Raw genomic sequence first — 20,883 nt, 5'->3', positions numbered from 1 at the left:
GCTCTCCCAGCCCCATTTATACCCCCTTCAGCCTCATTTTTACCCCCCCAGCCCCATTTCAACCCCCTATAGAACCCCCCCAGCCCCATTTCTACCCCCTTCAGCCCCATTTTTGCCCCCATCCAGCCCCACTTTAACCCCCCCGCCTCATTTATACCCCTTATAGAACCCCCCCAGCCCCACTTATCCCCCCATAGACCCCCCCCAGCCCCATTTATGCCCCTATAGAACCCCCACCACCCCATTTATACCCCCCCCATTACCTCCCCATTGATGATATCAATGACGGACTCAAACACGCTGACAGGCAGCTAAAAGCGGGGGGGGGGGGGAATAGAGATATTAAGGGGTGGGGGGACCCCAAAACCCCACTTTGGGGCCCCCCCAACCCCATCACTCACATCCGTGTGCTTGGTCATAGGGTTCAGCTTGAGGAATAGGGGGCTCTCGATGATTTCACACACCTAAAGGGGGCAATAGGGGGGGGATTAAAGGGGGCGGACCCCCATAATGGGGTGGGGGGACCCCTAAAATGGGGGGGGGGGGGCACTGGCCTGCTTGTGGACGTGGATGTCTGAGGGCTCGGGGGGGCCCCCGGTCGTGTACCAGCCCAGGAACTCCAGCTCCTTGAAGACCTGTTTGACTGGGGGGGGCCATAGGGAGCCCTAAATACACCCCATATCCCTCCTATATCCCCCCAATACCCCCTATATCCCCTTCATATCCCCCCTATAGCCTCCCATACCCCTTATATATCTCCCCATATCCCTTCTATATCCCCGCATTTCCCCTCCATATCCCTCTATATCCCCTCCATACCCCCCTATATCCCCCCACATCTCCCTATATCCCTCCTAAACCCCCCATATCCCCCCATTTCCTCTCAATATGTGCCCATACCCCCCTGTATGCACTCCATATCCCTCCATAACGCCCTATATCCCCACCATATCCCCCCATTTCTGCCCTATATCCCCTCATACCCCAACCAATCCCCCCCATATCCCCCCCATACCCTCTATATTCCCCCATATCCTCCCCATATCTCCCCTAAACCCTCCATATCCCCCCATTTCCCCCCATATCCTTCGTATATCCCTCCATTTCCTCGCCATAAGCCTCTATATACCCCCTATATCCCTCCATATCTCCCCCAAACCCCCTTATCCCCCCCCATATCCCTCCTATACCCCCCATATCCCCCCTATAACCCCCCATATACCCCCTATATCCCTCCATATCTCTCCCAAACCCCCTTATTCCCCCCATATCCCCTCTATACCCCCCCATATCCCTCCTATACCCCCCCCAGGACCCCCTATACGCCCCCCCCCGGCTCACACTGCTCCTCCTTGGTGTAATAATACTCCTTGTCGATGAGGACGTGGCCGTCGACGAGGTGCGAGAGCAGCTCGAAGGAGTTCATCACCTCGATGCTGCGGCCCTCCTGCCGCCCGATCAGCGCCCCGATCACTGCGGGACATGGGGGGGACATAGGGGGCATATGGGGGGATATAGAGGGGATACAGGGGGGATATAGGGGGATATAGAGGGGATATGGGAGGGATATAGAGGGACGCAGGGGCAGCATCAGAGGCGGGGCTAGAGCGAGGGGGCGTGGTCATGGAGGGGGGCGTGGGCAGGGCGAGGGGGCGTGGTCATGGAGAGGGGGCGTGGGCAGGGCGTGGGGGCGTGGTCATGGAGAGGGGGTGTAGGCAGGGTGAGGGGGCGTGGTCACGGAGAGGGGGCGTGGGCAGGGTGCAGGGGCGTGGTCATGGAGGGGGGCGTGGGCAGGGCGCGGGGGCGTGGCCAGGGCGAGGGGGCGTGGTCAGAGCGAGAGGGGCGGGGCCATGGGGATATAGAAGGGCTATGGGGGGGTATGGAGGGATGTGGGGGGGGATAGGAGGGTGATAAGAGGATATGGGGGTGTATGGGGGGTTATGGAGGGGATATGGGGGTGATAGGAGGATATAGGGGGTTATGGAGGGGATATGGGGGGCTCTGGGGGGGAATTAGGGGGCTCTATCAGGCTATAGGGGAACATTGGGGGGTTCCAGGAGGGTTTTGGGGGGAATTAGGGGGATCAACGGGGTTATAGGGGAACACTGGGGGGTTCCAGAAGGGTTATGGGGGGAATTAGGGGGCTCAATGGGGTTATAGGGGAACATTGGGGGGTTTCAGAAGGGTTATGGGGGAATTAGGGGCTCAAAGTGGGTATGGGGGGCTCCAGGCAGCTGTGGGGGGGGCACAAAGGGACAGTAGGAGGACCTTGTGGGGACTATGGGGTGTCACTGGGTGTCTATGGGGTGTCTATGGGGGTCTATGGGGTGTCACTGGGTATCTGTGGGTGTCTATGCGGGTCTATTGGGGGTCCTGGGGATGTCTATGGGGTGTCTATGGGTGTTTATAGGTGCCTGTAGGTGTCTATGGATTTCACGGGGTGTCTATAGGTGTCTATGGGGTGCCTATGGAGTGTCTATGGCTGTCTATGTGGTGTCTATAGGTGTCTACAAGCATCTATAGGTGTCTATGGATGTCTATAGGTGTGTATGGGGCGTCCATGGCTGTTTATGGGTGTCTACACATGTCTATGGGGTATGTATAGGTGTCTATGGGGTGTCTGTGGGTGTTTATAGGTACCTATGGATGTCCATAGGTGTCTATGGGTGTCTATGGGGTATCTACCGATGTCTCTAGGTGTCTATGGCATGTCACTGGATTCTATATGGTGTCTACAGGTGTCCATAGGGTGTCTGTGGGGTGTCTATGGGGTGTCTATAGGTGTCTACGGGGTATGTATAGGTCTCTATGGGTGTCTCTGGGGTGTCTATACGTATCTATGGGTGTCTGTGGGGTGTCTATAGGTGTCTATGGGGTATCTATAAGTATCTATAGGTGTCTATGGGCTGTCTATGGGGTATCTATAGGTATCTATGGGTATCTATGGGGTGTCTATAGGTGGCTATGGGATATCTATAGGTGTCTATGGGGTATCTATAGGTATCTATGGGTGTCTATGGGGTGTCTATAGGTGTCTATGGGTACGCATAGGTGTCACCTTGCCCCGGGCGCCCCTCCTGCGAGCGCAGGCGGATCCAGTGGTCGGAGATGTTGAGGATGACCAGAGGGTGCAGAGCCACGGCCACGCTGCCGGGGACCCCCCCCGCCATCACCGGCGGCGCCGCTGGGGGGGTGGAACAGCGTCAGGGGCGTGGCCACAGCCACAGGGGGCGGGGCCACAGCCAGAGGGGGCGGAGCCACGGCCACACCCCCCCCATCACCGGTGGTCCCGCTGGGGGGGCGGAACAGCGTGAGAGGCGTGGCCACAGCCACAGGGGGCGGAGTCAATGACGGGGGGCGTGGTCAGTACCGCGGGGCGGGGGGAGCACCGAGGGGTGGTGGCCAATGAGGGGCGGGGGCGACGAGAGGGGGCGTGGTCAATGTGAAGGGGGCGTGGCTACACACGGGGGCGTGACCACATCGAGGCGAGTTAAGCGGCTGAGGGGGCGTGGCCACTGGTTGAGGGCGTAGCTATTGGCTGAGGGGGCGCGGCCACGGGTTGAGGGGCGTTTCTATTGGCTGAGGGGACGCGGCTACGCGCTGGGGGCGTGGCCCCAGCCTCCCGCCGTGTCCCCACGGGCCGGTCCCGCTGCAGCCGCGGTTCGGTCCCGATTCGATCCCGATCCCGGTTCGATCCCGATCCCTGCCCGGGCCCCGCTGCGGTACCTGCCCCATCCACCTCCATCCCTCCGGCCCCGTTGCTCCCGGCCGCGGATGAAGCGGCTCCGGACGCCGCCGTTGCCGCTGCCGCTGCCGCCATCTTGGCCCGGGCTCCGCGCGTGCGCGGAGGGGCGGGGACGGGGCGGGGTTTCCCTCCTGCAGAATCACGTGACAGCTCCCAGTTCATCCCAGTCTATCCCATTGCATCCCGTTGCATTCCATTGCATCCCAGTCCATCCCATTGCCCCCCATTGCATCCCATTGCCCTCTTCAGACCTCCCAGTCCATCCTAGTGCTCCCCGGTGCCTCCCAGTATCCCCCTAGTGCCTCTCAATGCTCCTTTGTACTCCCCCAGTGCCCCCCAGTAAGCCCCCAGTAACCCTCAGTGCCTCCCAATACCCCCCAGTACCTTCCAGGAATGCCCCAGTGCCTCCCAGTATCCCCCCAGTAACTCCCAGGGCCCCCCAGTAACACCCCAATACCCCTCAGTACCTCCCAGTAGCTCCCAGTATCCCCTCAGTGTCCCCCCATGGTCTCCCAGTGCCTCCCAGTTACCCTCCAGTGCCTCCCAGTGCCTCCCCAGTGCCTTCCTCCCCTCCCAGTGCCTCCCAGTATAGCCCAGTGTAGGTCCCAGTGCCTCCCAGTAACTCCCAGTAACCCCTCAGTAACTCCCAGTAACCTTCCAGTACCCCCCAGTGCCATCAATACCCCCCCAATACCCCTCAGTGCCTCCCAGTCTCCCCTCATTGTCTCCCAGTAACTCCCAGTATCCTCCCAGTAACTCCCCAGTGCCCCTCAGTGCCTCCCAATACCTCCCAGTAACTCCCAATAGCCCCCCATCGCCTCCCAATACCCCCCAATACTCCCCCAGTGCCTCCCAGTATCCCCCTAGTGCTTCCCAGTAGCTCCCAGTACATCTCAGTAACCCCCCAGTGCCCCCCCATCGTCTCCCAGTACCTCCCAGTCCCCCCCCAGTGCTCCCAGTATTCCCAATACGCGGGTGGGGGGGGCCGTGGGGCCCATTCCCGGTACCGGGGGGCGGGACAGCGGGAGACAAAGGAGGAAACTTGGCGGAGAGCGGCGGGAGCGGGACTGGGATCGGGAACCCCCTCCCCGGGACCCCTTCGGGACCCTTCGGACCCCATTGGGACCCCATCGGACCCCTTCGGGACCCTTTCGGAACCCTTCGGACCTCTTCGGGACCCCTTCGGAACCCATCGGGACCCCTTCGGAACCCTTCGGACCCCTTCGGGACCCCTTCGGACCCCTTCGTAACCCTTTGGACCCCTTCGGGACCCCATCGGACCCCTTCGGACTCCTTCGGACTCCTTCGGGACCCATTCGGACACCTTCGGACTCCTTCGGAACCCCTTCGGGACCCCTTCGGACTCCTTCGGGACCCCATCGAACCCCTTCAGACCCCTTCGGGACCCCATTGGACACCGGGAACAACCGGGAGCGGGACCCTCCCCTCCCGACATCGGGACACCGGGAAGGGCGGGATGCGACGGAGCTGAACGAGCGACTCCGCGACCGCGGTGAGTGCGATGGGGGGAGACCGGGCCCGGGACAACCGGGATCGGGATCGGGATTAGGGGGGATGGATATCGGGGGAGCACCGGGAACGGGAACTGGGATGAGAGGGGAAAAGAAGCGGGATTGGGACGAGGGGGGAAGAACCAGGAACCGGGATCGGGACAAGGGGGGCCGGACACTGGGGGGGGGGGGCACCGGGCCCGGGACAACCGGGATCTTGGATGGAGGGGGAAGAACCGGGATCGGGACGGGAGGGGAAGAACCGGGAACGGTACGGATGGGGGGGGGAAAGAAGCGGGATCGGGATCAGGATCGGAATGGGAACAACCGGTATCGGGGGGGGAAGAACCGGGACCGGAATGGGGGGGGGAAGAACTGGGATCGGGATTGGGATTGGGACGGGGGCAACCGGGATTGGGGGGGGGGGGAAGAACCGGGATCGGGATCAGGATTGGGACGAGGACAACCGGGACTGGGGGGGGGGGGGAGAACCGGGATCGGGATCGGAATCGGGATTGGGACAGGGAGGGCCAGACACTGGGGGGCACCGGGAATGGGATGGGAACAACCAGAATGGGGGAGAAGAAGAAGAATCGGGATCGCGATTAGGACGGGAGGGGCCAGACACCGGGGGGGGCACCGGGAACAGGACGGGGACAACCGGGATTTTGGGGGGGGGGAAGAGGAAGAACCGGGATCGGGACAACCGGGATCGGGATGGGGCGGGGGTAAGAACCGGGATCGGGCACAACCGGGATTGGGGAGGGGGGGAACCAACTGGTATTGGGGGGGACAATAGGGGTGGGACTGAACCATTCGGGGTGCAGGGGGGGACACATGGATATGGGGGGGTATTGAAGGGACCCCAATAGCGGTGCCCCCCCCCCCCCCCAGGAGGATGAAGCCCCCCCCCCGCCTGCTGCCGGCTCCAGGCCCTGGGTGCTGCCCTAGGGGTCTGTGTCACCATCGGCTTCACCCTCCAGCTGCTGGGGGGGCCGCTGCGGCGCAGGTGACCCCCAAACACCCCCCCCCCTTTCCCCTATAGCCCCCCCAACACCCCCCCCCATTCCCCTATAGCCCCCGCCTATACCCCAGTGTACCAATGGGGGGGGTATGGGTGCCACGGGTTGGGGTGGGGTGGGATGGGGGAGATGGGCCTGAGGTGGGTACAATGGGGGTATCGGGGGGGTCCCCAATATAGGTGCAGTGGGGGTGCCCTATACAGATATGATGGGGGTCCCAAGCATGGGGGTCCCCAATATGGTTGCAATGGGAGTCCCCTATACAGGTAAAACAGGAGTCCCAAGCGTGGGTGTCCCCTATATGGGTGCAGTGGGGGTCCCCTATATGTGTGCAATGGGGGTCCCCAATATGGATGCATTGGGGGTCCCCTATATGGGTGCAATGGGGGTGCCCAATATGGGTTCAGTGGGGCTCCCAGTGGTGGGTGCAATGGGTATCCCCTATATGGATGCATTTGGTGTCCCCAGATTGGGCATCCCCAATATGGGTGCAATGGGTGTCCCCTATATGGATGCAATGGGGGTCCCCTATATGGATGCATTGGGTGCCCCTGAATTGGGTGTCCCCTGTATGGGTACAATGGGTGTTCCCTATATGGGGGTCCCCTCTCTGTGTACAAGGGGTGTCCCCAATACAACTGCACTGGGGGTCCCCTCTCTGTGTACAAGGGGTGTCCCCTATAGGGGTTCAATGGGTGTCCCTGAGATGGGTGTCCCCAACACAAGTGCACTGGGGGTCCCCTCTCTGTATATGATGGGGGTCCCCTATATGTATACAAGGAGTGTCCCCAATACAAGTGCACTGGGGTCCCCTCTATGTATACAAGGGGTGTCCCCAATACAAGTGCACTGGGGGTCCCCTCTCTGTATACAACGGGTGTCCCCTATATGGGTGTCCCCTCTCTGTATACAATGGGTGTCCCCTATATGGGTGTCCCTTCTATGTATACAATGGGCGTCCCGTATATAGGTGTCCCCTCTCTGTATACAACGGGTGTCCCCTATATGGGTGTCCCCTCTCTGTATACAATGGGCATCCCCTATATGGGTGTCCCCTCTCTGTATACAATGGGTGTCCCCTATATAGGTGTCCCCTCTATGTATACAACGGGTGTCCTCTATATAGGTGTCCTTTCTCTGTATACAAGGGGTGTCCCCAATACGGGGTTCAATGGGTGTCCCCGAGATGAGTATCCCCAATACAACTGCACTGGGGGTCCCCTCTCTGTATACAATGGGTGTCCCCTATACGGGTGTCCCCTCTCTGTATACAAGGGGTGTTCTCAATGCAAGTGCATTGGGGGTCCCCTCTCTGTATACAACGGGTGTCCCCTATATGCGTGTTCCCTCTCTGTATACAACGGGTGTCCCCTATATGGGTGTCCCCTCTCTGTATACAAGGGGTGTCCCCGATACGGGTTCAATGGGTGTTCCCGAGATGAGTATCCCCAGTACAACTACACTGGGGGGTCCCCTCTCTGTCCACAAGGGGGGGGTCCCCTCTCTGCCCAAAAGGGGGGGGGTGTCCCCAATATGTGTTCTATGGGTGTCCCCGAGATGAGTATCCCCAGTACAACTACACTGGGGGGTCCCCTCTCTGCCCACAAGGGGGGGTGTCCCCTCACTGTCCACAAGGGGGGTGTCCCCTCTCTGTCCACAAGGGGGGGTGTCTCCTCACTGTCCACAAGGGGGGGTGTCCCCTCTCTGTATACAAGGGGGTGCCCCTCTCTGTCCACAAGGGGGGGGTGTCCCCAATACGGGTTCAATGGGTGTCCCCGAGATGAGTATCCCCAATACAACTACACTGGGGGGGTCCCCTCTCTGTCCACAAGGGGGGGGTGTCCCCTCTCTGTATACAAGGGGGTGTCCCCTCTCTGTCCACAAGGAGGGGGTATCCCCAATACAGGTTCTATGGGTGTCCCCGAGATGAGTATCCCCAATACAACTGCACTGGGGGATCCCCTCTCTGTCCACAAGGGGGGTGTCCCCTCTCTCTCTGTCCACAAGGGGGGTGTCCCCTCTCTCTCTGCCCACAAGGGGGTGTCCCCTCTCTGTCCACAAGGGGGGTGCCCCTTCTCTCTCTGTCCACAAGGGGGTGTCCCCTCTCTGTCCACAAGGGGGGGGTGTCCCCTCTCTGCCCACAAGAGGGGTATCCCCTCTTTGTCCACAAGGGGGAGGTGTCCCCAATACAGGTTCTATGGGTGTCCCCGAGATGAGTATCCCCAATACAACTACACTGGGGGATCCCCTCTCTGTCCACAAGGGGGGGGTGTGTCCCCTCTCTGTCCACAAGGGGGGGTGTCCCCTCTCTGTCCACAAGGGGGGGGTCCCCTCTCTGCCCACAAGAGGGGTATCCCCTCTTCTCTGTCCACAAGGGGGTGCCCCTCTCTGTCCACAAGGGGGGGTGTCCCCTCTCTGTCCACAAGGGGGTGTCCCCTCTTCTCTGTCCACAAGGAGGGGGTATCCCCAATACAGGTTCTATGGGTGTCCCCGAGATGAGTATCCCCAATACAACTACACTGGGGGATCCCCTCTCTGTCCACAAGGGGGGTGTCCCCTCTCTCTCTGTCCACAAGGGGGGTGTCCCCTCTCTCTCTGCCCACAAGGGGGGGTGTCCCCTCTCTGTCCACAAGGGGGGTGTCCCCTCTCTGCCCACAAGGGGGGGTGTCCCCTCTCTGTCCACAAGGGGGGGGTGTCCCCTCACTGTCCACAAGGGGGGTGTCCCCTCTCTGCCCACAAGGGGGGGTGTCCCCTCACTGTCCACAAGGGGGGTGCCCCTCTCTGTCCACAAGGGGGGGGTGTCCCCTCTCTGCCCACAAGGGGGGGTGTCCCCTCTCTGTATACAAGGGGGTGCCCCTCTCTGTCCACAAGGGGGGGGGGTGTGTCCCCTCCTTACATGCCCCCCCCCCCCCCAATCCAACCCCCCGCTCCGCTGCCCGCAGCCCCGCGGCGCCGGCTCCGTGCGGGCCGCGCACGCACGTTGCGTTCCTGAAGACGCACAAGGCGGGCGGGAGCAGCGTGCTCAACGTGCTGCACCGCTTCGGCCAGCGCCGCCGCCTGCGCTTCGCCCTCCCGCGCCGGTACCAGTTCGGGTACCCCCGGCCCTTCCGAGCCGAGCGCGTCAAAGGCTTCCGCCCGCGGGGGCCCCCCTTCGATATCATCTGCCATCACATGCGCTTCGACCGCGCGGAGGTGGGGGGGGCGGTGGGGGGTGATGGGGGGATATGGGGGGATATGGAGGGATGGGGGTGATGGGGGCAATGGGGGCACCCCTTCGATATCATCTGCCATCACATGCGCTTCGACCGCGCGGAGGTGGGGGGGGGTGATGGGGGTGATGGGGGGATATGGGGTGATGGGGGTGATGGGGGTGATGGGGGGATGTGGGGTGATGGGGACAATGGGGGCAAGGGGGGTGATGGGGGGATATGGGATATGGGGGCATGTGGGGTGATGGGGGCAATGGGGACCCCCCTTCGATATCATCTGCCATCACATGCGCTTCGACCGCGCGGAGGTGGGGGGGGTGATGGGGGTGATGGGGGGATATGGGGGGATATGGGGTGATGGGGGTGATGGGGGTGATGGGGGGATGTGGGGTGATGGGGACAATGGGGGCAATTGGGGTGATGGGGGGATATGGGATATGGGGGGATATGGGGTGATGGGGGTGATGGGGGGATGTGGGGTGATGGGGGGATGGGGGGGTAATGGGGGGATATGGGGTGATGGGGGCAATGGGGACCCCCCTTCGACATCATCTGCCATCACATGCGCTTCGACCGCGCCGAGGTGGGGGGGGCGGTGGGGGGTGATGGGGGGATATGGGGTGATGGGGTGATGGGGGGATGTGGGGTAATGGGGGTGATGGGGGCAATGGGGGTGATGGGGGGATATGGGGTGATAGAGGCAGTGGGGGTGATGGGGGGATATGGGGTGATGGGGGCAATGGGGGTGATGGGGGCAATGGGGACAATGGGGGTAATGGGGGTGATGGGGGGATATGGGGTGATGGAAGCAATGGGGGTGATGGGGGTGATGGGGGGATATGGGGTGATGGGGGCATATGGGATATGGGGGGATGTGGGGTGATGGGGGATATGGTGTGATGGGGGGATATGAGGGCATATGGGATATGGGGGGATATGGGGTGGTGGGGATGATGGGGGTGATGGGGACAATGGGGGCAATGGGGGTGATGGGGACCCCCCTTCAACAACATCCATCATCGCAGGTGCTCTGACCACAGGGAGGTAATGGGGGGGTAGGGGGGTGATGGGGGGGAATGGTCACAATGGGGGGATGCGGGGGGACAAGGGGGGGGACACAATGGGGGGGTTCCATAGGATGCTGTTGGGGTACCATAGCATGATATTGGGGTACCATAGGATGCTCTTGGGGTACCATAGCATGATATCGGGGTACCATAGGATGATATCGGGGTACCATAGGATGCTGTCGGGCACCGTATCATGATGTTGGGTACCACGAGGTGATATTGGGGTACCATAGGCTGACCCTGTGACACCCTCCACCTCACCCCCCCTATAGATCCCCCATATCCCCCCCCCATTATACCCCCAGGTCCAACGCGTGATGCCCAACGACAGCTTCTACTTCTCCATCATCCGTGACCCGGCCACCTTGGCCGAATCCGCCTTTTCCTATTACCGCTCCATCACTCCAGCTTTCCGGAATGCTCCATCCCTCCAATCCTTCCTGGAGAGCCCGGAACGCTTCTACAAAGCTGGGATAAGAGGGAATCACTACGCCAAGAACCTCCAATGGTTCGACTTTGGGTTACCCCCCGTGAGCGATGCCGATTCCTTGGCATCCGCCTTGGATACCTTGGACCAAACCTTCTCCATGGTCCTGGTGGCCGAGCACTTCGATGAGTCCATGGTTCTCCTGCGGGAGGCGCTGTGTTGGCCGGAGGAAGCCATCACCTCCTTCATCCACAACGGCCGCGCCGCCGAGGACGTTCCCAAGTTATCCCCGGCTCAATCCCAACGCCTCCGCTTATGGAATGACTTGGATTGGGCTCTCTACGTCCACATCAACCGCTCCTTCTGGCAACGGGTGCGAGCTTTCGGTGTAGCCCGCATGGAATCGGAGGTATCCCGCTTGCGCCAACGCCGGGAAGAGGCATCCCGAAGGTGTCTCCAAGGAGGGGGGCCCATCCCGGCTCCGGCTATCACCGATGGGAGGCTCCGGCCGTTCCAGCCGCCGGGAAGAGCGCGGATCATGGGATACCAGCTCCGGCCCGGGTTAAGCGGGGAGGAGCGGGAGCGCTGCGCGCAGATGGCGACGCCGGAGCTGCAGTATAAGGATATCCTGGATCGGTGGCAGTTTGGGAATGGCACCGGGATGGAGTGAATGGGGGGGGGGGAATAAGTGTGTGTGTGGGGGGTGTGTGTGTGTGTCCATTCCTTATCCCAGTGCCCCCCCCCCCCAATACAATAGCATTGGGATATAGGGATTGGGAGACCCCAATGTGAAGGTTTGTGCCTCAGTTTACCCACTATGGGGGTTTAAATATCCCCCCCCATCTATAATGGTACAGCCCTGTGCCTCAGTTTACCCACTATAGGCAATGGGATCATGCCCCTAAAGGGGTTAATCCCCCCCCCACATAATGGTACAGCCCTGTGCCTCAGTTTACCCACTATGGGCAATGGGATCATGCCCCTGGGGGGGGGTTAATCCCCCCCCCATCTATAATGGTATAACCCTGTGCCTCAGTTTACCCACTATAGGCAATGGGATCATGCCCCTAAAGGGGTTAATCCCCCCCCAATCTATAATGGTACAGCCCTGTGCCTCAGTTTACCCACTATGGGCAATGGGATCATGCCCCTAAAGGGGTTAATCCCCCCCCAATCTATAATGGTACAGCCCTGTGCCTCAGTTTACCCACTATGGGCAATGGGATCATGCCCCTAAAGGGGTTAATCCCCCCACACACATAATGGTACAGCCCTGTGCCTCAGTTTACCCACTATAGGCAATGGGATCATGCCCCTAAAGGGGTTAATCCCCACCCCGTCTATAATGGTATAACCCTGTGCCTCAGTTTACCCACTATAGGCAATGGGATCATGCCCCTAAAGGGGTTAATCCCCCCCACACATAATGGTACAGCCCTGTGCCTCAGTTTACCCACTATGGGCAATGGGATCATGCCCCTAAAGGGGTTAATCCCCCCCCAATCTATAATGGTACAGCCCTGTGCCTCAGTTTACCCACTATGGGCAATGGGATCATGCCCCTAAAGGGGTTAATCCCCCCACACACATAATGGTACAGCCCTGTGCCTCAGTTTACCCACTATAGGCAATGGGATCATGCCCCTAAAGGGGTTAATCCCCACCCCGTCTATAATGGTATAACCCTGTGCCTCAGTTTACCCACTATAGGCAATGGGATCATGCCCCTAAAGGGGTTAATCCCCCCCCCACATAATGGTACAGCCCTGTGCCTCAGTTTACCCACTATGGGCAATGGGATCATGCCCCTGGGGGGGGGTTAATCCCCCCCCCCCATCTATAATGGTATAACCCTGTGCCTCAGTTTACCCACTATGGGCAATGGGATCATGCCCCTAAAGGGGTTAATCCCCCCCCCGTCTATAATGGTATAACCCTGTGCCTCAGTTTACCCACTATGGGCAATGGGATCATGCCCCTGGGGGGGGTTAAATGCCCCCCCCCCCCCCCATTATACAGCTTCGTGCCTCAGTTTACCCCATTTAATGGGCTCCTGGCCCCATATAGGGGCCAGTCCATCCCATTATGGTACCAGCTTGTGCCTCAGTTTACCCAGTAATGGTTTAATGCCCTTAAGGGGGGGTTAAATATCAGCTCCCCCCCCCCCATAATACAGCTTCATGCCTTAGTTTACCCACTGTGGGCAATGGGTTCATGGAGGCTGGTCCTATAGGGTCCTATAGGTCCCATATAGGGACCAGACCCCCCCCTCAGCCCATAATGGTACAACCCTCTGCCTCAGTTTACCCATTATGGGCAATGGGACCCTATGGGGGGGGGGGGGTTTAATCTCCTCCCCCCGCCCCCAATGGTACCGCCCCATCTCTCAAGCCCCGCCCCCAGCCTCGCTTCGCGGTCGCTATGGCAATAAAGACTGGAATCTCAGCGCTGATTGGCTGCTGCCGCTGTCAATCACGCAGCGAGGGGAGGGAGGGCAGCCTCGTCCCCCTGCTGGGCGGTGATTGGTGGGCGCATCGATAAGCTCAGCGCTCGGCCGCGCCCACTCGGCGCTCGGCTCCGCGCCCTGCGCACGCCCGGAGAAGCCGGTACCGGGATCCCCCCCCCCGAACCCCCCCGAACCCTTCCGGAAACCCCCGAACCCCTCCGGAGCCCCCGGACCCCTTCGGACCTCCCCCCCCGAACCCCTCCGGAACCACCCGAACCCTACAGACCCCCTCCGGGCCCCCCCGAACCTTTCCGGAACCTCCCGAACCGCTCCGGAATCTCCAGAACCCCTCCGGAACCTTCCGAACCCTTCCGGAGCCCTCCGGAACCCCCCGAATCCCTCCGGGCCCTCCCGAACCCTTCCGGATCCCGATCCCAGTTATCCCGATCCCGGTTCCCCCTTCCCGGTACCCACCGATTCCCCCCCGTTGCTGATCCCAGTCCCATTCCCCCTCCATTCCCGTTGCTAATCCCGCTCCCATTCCCTCTACCATTCCCGTTTATCCCGGCGCGGCTCCCGGTTCTCCCTGATCCCATTCCCGGTCCGGGTTCCCCCCGATCCCATTCCCATTTATCCCAGTGCCATTCCCGTTCCCATTCCCGGTTATCCCGCTCCCATTTCCTCTTCCATTCCCGTATATCCCAGTGCCATTCCAGCTCCCATTCCCGGTTATCCCGGTGCCATTCCAGCTCCCATTCCCGGTTATCCTGGTGCCATTCCCACTCCCATTCACGTTCATTCCAGTACCGATCACGCTCCCATTCCCTCTCCCATTCCCGTTTGATCCCGCTCCCATTCCCGGTTCTCCCATTCCCATTTATCCCGGTGCCATTCCCGCTCCCATTCCCGTTTGATCCCGCTCCCGTTCCCATTTATCCCGGTGCCATTCCCGCTCCCATTCCCATTTGATCTCGCTCCCATTCCCATTTATCCCGGTGCCATTCCGCTCCCATTCCCGTTTGATCCCGCTCCCATTCCCGTTTGATCGCGCTCCCATTCCCGGTTCTCCCATTCCCATTTATCCCGCTCCCATTCCCGGTTCTCCCATTCCCATTTATCCCGGTGCCATTCCCGTTTGATCCCGCTCCCATTCCCGCTCCCATTCCCTCTCCCATTCCCGGTTATCCCGCTCTCATTCCCGGTTCTCCCGGTGCCATTCCCATTTATCCCTCTCCCATTCCCGCTCCCATTCCCGTTTGATCCCGGTGCCATTCCCGGTTGATCCCAATGGAGTCCCAATGCGATTACTTCATGTACTTCCCGGCGGTGCCGTTCGGGGCGCGGGAGCTGCTGTCGGCAGAGCCTGGCCGGTACCGGAGCCTTCCCCGCCGCAACCACCTTTACCTGGGGGAGACCGTCCGGTTCCTGCTGGTGCTGCGGTGCCGGCCGGGCCCGGGCCGCCCCCCTTGGACCGAGTTGGCCTCGTCCTTAACGGCGCTGGCGAGCGTGAGCCCCGGCGGCGGCGGCGGCGGCGGCGGGGATGGAGCGGGAGGGGACGGCGAGGACGGGGACGGCGACGGGAGCGCCCCCAACGGGACGGAGCTGGAAGCGACCGCGGCGTTCCGGGAGTGCCGGGTGCTGCTGACGCACGGGACCGGAGCGGCCGCGCAGCAGGAGGGGGTGCGGGAATGGGGGGTACGGGGGGATATGGGGGGATATAGGGGGTATAGGGGGGATAGGGGAGATAGGGGATATGGGGGGGATAGGGTATGGAGGGTATAGGGGAGATAGGGGGTATGGGGGTATAGGGTATGGGGGGGATAGGGGATATAGGGGTATAGGGGGTATAGGGGTATAGGGTGTGGGGGGTATAGGGGATATGGGAAGGATAGGTGATATAGGCATAGGGAGTGTGGGATATAGGGGGTATAGGGGATAGGGGGTGTGGGATACAGGGGGGTATGGGGGAGATAGGGGATATGGGGGGACAGAGTGTATAGGGGGTATAGGGTATGGGGGTATAGGAGATATAGGCGATATGGGGGGGATAGGGGATATAGGGATGGGGGTGTGGGATATAGGGGAGTATGGGGGAGATAGGGGATACGGGGGGGGATAGGGGGTATGGGGGGTATAGGGGATATAGGGGATATGGAGGGAGATAGGCGATATAGGGATAGGGGGTGTGGGATATAGGGGGGTATGGGGGAGATAGGGGATATGGGGGGGTATAGCGGATATAGGGGTATAAGGATTATAGGGTATGGGAGGTATAGAGAATATATGGGATATGGGGGGAGATAGACAATATAGGGATAGGGGGTGTGGGATATGAGGGATATAGGGGATGGGGGGTGTGGGATATAGGGGGAGATAGGGGATATAGGGGGATAGCAGATATAGGGGATAGGGGTGTGTGGATGGGGATTGGGGATATAGGGGATAGGGGGTGTGGGATATGGGGGGGCATAGGGGGTATAGGGGATATAGAGATAGGGGTGTGGGGATGGGGATGTGGGATATGGGAATATAGGGGATGAAGGAGGACAAGGGGGATGTGAGGATGCGATAAAGGGGACAAAGGGGGACATAGGGATGGGATGAAGGGGGACAAGTGGGGACATGGGAATGAATGGGACAAGGGAACATGGGGATGGGATCAAGTGGGATGACAGGGATGGGATGAAGGGGACAAGTGGGGACAACAGGGACAAAGGGGGACATGGGGATGGGATGAAGCGGACAAAGGGACATGGGGTGACTGGTCCAAGGTGCCCCAATGCCCCCGTGTCCCCAGGTCCCTGTGGAGGAGCCCATCGTGTGTCCGGATGAGGTCATCTTCCCCCTCACCATCGCCCTGGACCGGCTGCCCCCCGGCACCAGCAAGGCCAAGGTGGGGCGATGGGGACAATGGGGGGCAATGGGGGGCGATGGGGCAATGGGGGCAATGGAGGTAATGGGGACAAGGGGGGTAATGGGGACAATGGGGGGCAATGGGGCAATGGGGGCAATGGGGGGCGATGGGGACAAGGGGGGCAATGGGAGTCAATGGGGGTAATGGGGACAATGGCGACACTGCCGCCTTGTGGCCATCAGGGCAAACAACACCCTGGCACCATTGTAGTCAATGGGGGCCACCAACCGCTGTGCCCATTGGGGACCCCCATTGCCCCCCATTACCCCCATTGCCCCCCATTACCCCCATTGCCCCCCATTGTCCCCATTGTCCCCATTGTCCCCATGTCCATAGGTGGTGGTCACAGTGTGGCGCCGGGACACGGAGCCCCCGGAGCTGCAGGAAGGCTCCGGGTACCTGAAGCTGCTGCAGAGCCGGGATCCAGCTCAAGTCTTCCGCCAGGAGCAGGCGGCCTTCAAGGCACAAGGTGCCACCTCCCTTGTCCCTGTTGTCCCCTATGGTCCCCATACCCTATATCCCATATCCCTATATCCCTGTACCCATATCCATGTCCCAACAGTGAGCACGTTGCTGACGGTGCTGCCTCCCCCCGTGGTCCGATGCCGCCAACTCACAGTGTCCGGGAAGTATCTGACCCTGCTTAAAGGTGACATTGGGGATATGGGGTATGGGATATGGGATATGGGGTGTGGGATATGGGGTATGGGATATGGGATATGGGATATGGGGTATGGGGTGTGGGGTATGGGATATGGGGTATGGGGTGTGGGATATGGGGTATGGGGTGTGGGGTATGGGATATGGGGTGTGCGGTATGGGATATGGGGTATGGGATATGGGATATGGGGTGTGGGATATGGGGTATGGGGTATGGGATATGGGGTGTGGGATATGGGGTGTGGGGTGTGGGATATGGGGTATGGGATATGGGGTATGGGGTGTGGGATATGGGGTATGGGGTATGGAATATGGGGTATGGGGTATGGGATATGGGGTATGGGGTGTGGGGTATGGGATATGGGGTGTGGGATATGGGGTATGGGATATGGGGTATGGGATATGGGATATGGGGTATGGGATATGGGGTATGGGGTGTGGGGTATGGGATATGGGATATGGGGTATGGGGTATGGGATATGGGGTATGGGGTATGGGATATGGGATATGGGGTATGGGATATGGGGTATGGGGTGTGGGGTATGGGATATGGGGTGTGGGATATGGGATATGGGGTATGGGGTGTGGGATATGGGATATGGGGTATGGGGTATGGGATATGGGATATGGGGTGTGGGATATGGGGTGTGGGGTGTGGGATATGGGGTATGGGATATGGGGTATGGGGTGTGGGATATGGGGTATGGGGTGTGGGGTATGGGATATGGGGTGTGGGGTATGGGATATGGGGTGTGGGATATGGGGTGTGGGGTATGGGATATGGGGTATGGGGTATGGGATATGGGATATGGGGTGTGGGATATGGGATATGGGGTGTGGGGTATGGGATATGGGGTATGGGATATGGGGTGTGCGGTATGGGATATGGGGTATGGGATATGGGGTACGGGGTATGGGGTATGTGGTGTGGGATATAGGGTATGGGGTGTGGGATATGGGGTGTGGGATATGGGGTATGGGATATGGGGTATGGGATATGGGATATGGGATATGGGGCATGGGATATGGGGCATGGGATATGGGATATGGGGTATGGGGTATGGGGTGTGGGGTATGGGATATGGGATATGGGGTGTGGGATATGGGGTGTGGGTATGGGGTGTGGGGTATGGGATATGGGGACATCATGGGGACAATGACATGGCTCTAACCAGGTCCCGGCATGTTCCTCCCATCCCCATTGCCCCATTGTCCCCATTACCCCCATTGTCCCCATTGCCCCCATCGCCCCCATTGTCCCCATCGCCCCCATTGTCCCCAGTGCTCAATGGCAGCTCGCAGGAGCCGCTGTCCCTGTGCTCCGTTCGGGTGCTGCCCAACCTCAACGCCAGTTACCTGCCCGTGCTGCCCGATGGCTCCGTGCTGCTGGTCGACGACGTCTGGTGACTGGGGGCAATGGGGGGCAATGGGGACAATGGGGGCAATGGGGGGCAATGGGGGCAATGGGGACAATGGGGGCAATGGGGACAATGGGGGCAATGGGGGTAATGGGGACAATGGGGGCAATGGGGGGCAATGGGGGCAATGGGGGCAATGGGGACAATGGGGGTAATGGGGGCAATGGGGACAATGGGGGCAATGGGGACAATGGGGGCAATGGGGGTAATGGGGACAATGGGGACAATGGGGGCAATGGGGACAATGGGGGCAATGGGGGGCAATGGGGGCAATGGGGGCAGTGGGGGCAATGGGGGCAATGGGGGTAATGGGGACAATGGGGACAATGGGGACAATGGGGGCAATGGGGGCAATGGGGGTAATGGGGACAATGGGGACAATGGGGGCAATGGGGACAATGGGGGCAATGGGGGTAATGGGGGTAATGGGGACAATGGGGACAATGGGGGCAATGGGGGTAATGGGGACAATGGGGACAATGGGGGCAATGGGGGCAATGGGGGCAATGGGGGCAATGAGGGCAATGGGGACAATGGGGGTGATGGGGGTAATGGGGGCAATGGGGCAATGGGGACAACCTGGGGCCATGGGGACCCTCTTTGGGGTGTCATTGTGGCCATAGGGACCCTCTTTATGGCCATGGGGACCCTCATTAGGACCATTGGGACCCTCTTTATGACCATTGGGACCCTCTTTATGGCCATTAGGACCATTTTGGGTCCATGGAGACCCTCATGAGGACCATTGGGACTCTCTTTGAGGCCATTGGGACCCTCTTTATGGCCACTGAGACCATTATGGGTCCATGGAGACCCTCATTAGGACTATTGGGACCCTCTTTATGGCCATGGGGACCCTCTTTGAGGCCATTGGGACCCTCTTTATGGCCATTAGGACCATTTTGGGTCCATGGAGACTCTTATTAGGACCATTGGGACCCTCTTTATGGCCACTGAGACCATTATGGGTCCATGGAGACCCTCATTAGGACCATTGGGACCCTCTTTATGGCCATTGGGACCCCTTTTGGGGCCATGGTGACCCCCATGTCCCCCCTGAAGCCACCACTCGGGTGAGGTCCCGGTGGGCTCCTTCTGCCGCGTGGCCGGGGCCGGCTCCGCGTGTCCCTGCGCCCTCAGTGCCCTGGAGGAGCAGAACTTCCTCTTCCAGCTCCACGCGCCCGAGCGCCCGCCCGAGGACACCAAAGAGGTGAGGGGGACCCCAATGGTGGGGCTTCAATGGGGACCCCAATGGTGGGGCTTCAATGGGGATCTCAATGGGGGGCTTCAATGGGGGACCTCAATGGGGGGGCTTCAGTGGGGAACCTCAATGGTGGGGCTTCAATGGGGACCTCAATGGTGGGGCTTCAATGGGACCTCAATGGTGGGGCTTCAATGGGGGACCTCAATGGTGGGGATTCAATGGGGAACCTCAATGGTGGGGCTTCAATGGGGACCTCAATGATGGGGCTTCAATGGGGGACCTCAATGGGGGGGCTTCAATGGGGACCTCAATGTGGGGGCTTCAATGGGGACCCCCAGTGGTGGGGCTTCAATGGGGACCTCAATGATGGGGCTTCAATGGGGGACCTCAATGGTGGGGCTTCAGTGGGGACCTCAATGATGGGGCTTCAATGGGGACCCCAATGGTGGGGCTTCAATGGGGACCTCAATGATGGGGCTTCGATGGGGACCTCAATGGTGGGGCTTCAATGGGGGACCTCAATGGTGGGGCTTCGATGGGGACCTCAATGGTGGGGCTTCAATGGGGACCTCAATGGGGGGCTTCAATGGGGGACCTCAATGGTGGGGCTTCAGTGGGGAACCTCAATGGTGGGGCTTCAATGGGGACCTCAATGGTGGGGCTTCAATGGGGGACCTCAATGGTGGGGATTCAATGGGGAACCTCAATGGTGGGGCTTCAATGGGGACCTCAATGATGGGGCTTCAATGGGGGACCTCAATGGGGGGGCTTCAATGGGGACCTCAATGGGGGGGCTTCAATGGGGGACCCCAGTGGTGGGGCTTCAATGGGGACCTCAATGGTGGGGCTTCGATGGGGACCTCAATGGTGGGGCTCCGATGGGGACCTCAATGGTGGGGCTTCAATGGGACCTCAATGGTGGGGCTTCAATGGGGACCTCAATGGTGGGGCTTCAATGGGACCTCAATGGTGGGGCTTCAATGGGGACCTCAATGGTGGGGCTTCAATGGGACCTCAATGGTGGGGCTTCAATGGGGACCTCAATGGGGGGGCTTCAATGGGGACCTCAATGGTGGGGCTTCAATGGGGGACCCCAGTGGTGGGGCTTCAATGGAGGACCCCAATGGTGGGGCTTCAATGGGGACCTCGATGGAGGAACTTTATTGATGGGTCTTCAATGGAGGAACCTCATTGGTGGGTCTTGGAGGACCTTCAATGGAAGGACCTCATTGATGGGTATTGGGGAACCCTCCGTGG

At 60.2% G+C, this 20,883-nt stretch overlaps 3 protein-coding genes across 5 annotated transcripts in view; 2 read left to right on the top strand and 1 right to left on the bottom strand.

The window, feature by feature from the left end:
• Positions 1 to 230: 230 nt before the first annotated feature.
• COPS6 (COP9 signalosome subunit 6) lies at positions 231 to 15,005 on the bottom strand. The gene is made up of 8 exons (XM_030474946.1): positions 14,835 to 15,005; positions 11,126 to 11,594; positions 3,727 to 3,876; positions 3,059 to 3,184; positions 1,342 to 1,473; positions 555 to 643; positions 402 to 464; positions 231 to 311 (listed from the first exon to the last, which is right to left on the bottom strand). The coding sequence occupies exons 3-8, from the start codon at positions 3,818 to 3,820 to the stop codon at positions 246 to 248; spliced, it is 570 nt and encodes a 189-aa protein (XP_030330806.1). The 5' UTR covers positions 3,821 to 3,876; positions 11,126 to 11,594; positions 14,835 to 15,005; the 3' UTR covers positions 231 to 245.
• GAL3ST4 (galactose-3-O-sulfotransferase 4) lies at positions 4,788 to 13,436 on the top strand. The gene is made up of 4 exons (XM_030474945.1): positions 4,788 to 5,258; positions 6,151 to 6,265; positions 9,221 to 9,470; positions 10,863 to 13,436. Exons 3-4 carry the CDS (start codon positions 9,450 to 9,452, stop codon positions 11,652 to 11,654), a joined length of 813 nt encoding a protein of 270 aa, XP_030330805.1. The 5' UTR covers positions 4,788 to 5,258; positions 6,151 to 6,265; positions 9,221 to 9,449; the 3' UTR covers positions 11,655 to 13,436.
• Positions 13,535 to 20,883, top strand: part of MAP11 (microtubule associated protein 11) — a 16,530-nt gene continuing 9,181 nt past the window's right edge. For 2 of the 3 annotated variants that reach the window (XM_030474944.1, XM_030474942.1), the window contains exons 1-6: positions 14,530 to 15,110; positions 16,228 to 16,323; positions 16,681 to 16,813; positions 16,907 to 16,993; positions 18,287 to 18,407; positions 19,485 to 19,632. In XM_030474944.1, coding sequence (XP_030330804.1) covers positions 14,718 to 15,110; positions 16,228 to 16,323; positions 16,681 to 16,813; positions 16,907 to 16,993; positions 18,287 to 18,407; positions 19,485 to 19,632 — 978 coding nt within the window. In that variant the 5' untranslated portion in view covers positions 14,530 to 14,717. Of the gene's footprint in view, positions 15,111 to 16,227; positions 16,324 to 16,680; positions 16,814 to 16,906; positions 16,994 to 18,286; positions 18,408 to 19,484; positions 19,633 to 20,883 lie in introns of all 3 variants that reach the window. The other variant, XM_030474943.1, reaches the window with a different exon arrangement.

The sequence above is a fragment of the Strigops habroptila genome, unplaced genomic scaffold, assembly GCF_004027225.2.
Source record: "Strigops habroptila isolate Jane unplaced genomic scaffold, bStrHab1.2.pri NW_022045622.1_ctg1, whole genome shotgun sequence".
Classification (NCBI taxonomy): Eukaryota; Metazoa; Chordata; class Aves; order Psittaciformes; family Psittacidae; genus Strigops; species Strigops habroptila.
Note: the sequence above shows the minus strand (reverse complement) of the source record. Positions and strands in the feature narration are given on the sequence as shown.

Bases quoted from the DNA above. Each gene is read 5' to 3' on its own strand.
- COPS6 (XM_030474946.1), bottom strand. From the start codon at position 3,820: ATGGCGGCAGCGGCAGCGGCAACGGCGGCGTCCGGAGCCGCTTCATCC. The intron at 3,185-3,726 runs GTACCGCAGCGG...CCACCCCCCCAG, and splicing joins GATGGAGGTGGATGGGGCAG to CGGCGCCGCCGGTGATGGCG. The intron at 312-401 runs GTGAGTGATGGG...CCCCGCTTTTAG, and splicing joins CTATGACCAAGCACACGGAT to CTGCCTGTCAGCGTGTTTGA.
- GAL3ST4 (XM_030474945.1), top strand. From the start codon at position 9,450: ATGCGCTTCGACCGCGCGGAG. The intron at 9,471-10,862 runs GTGGGGGGGGCG...TTATACCCCCAG, and splicing joins TGCGCTTCGACCGCGCGGAG to GTCCAACGCGTGATGCCCAA.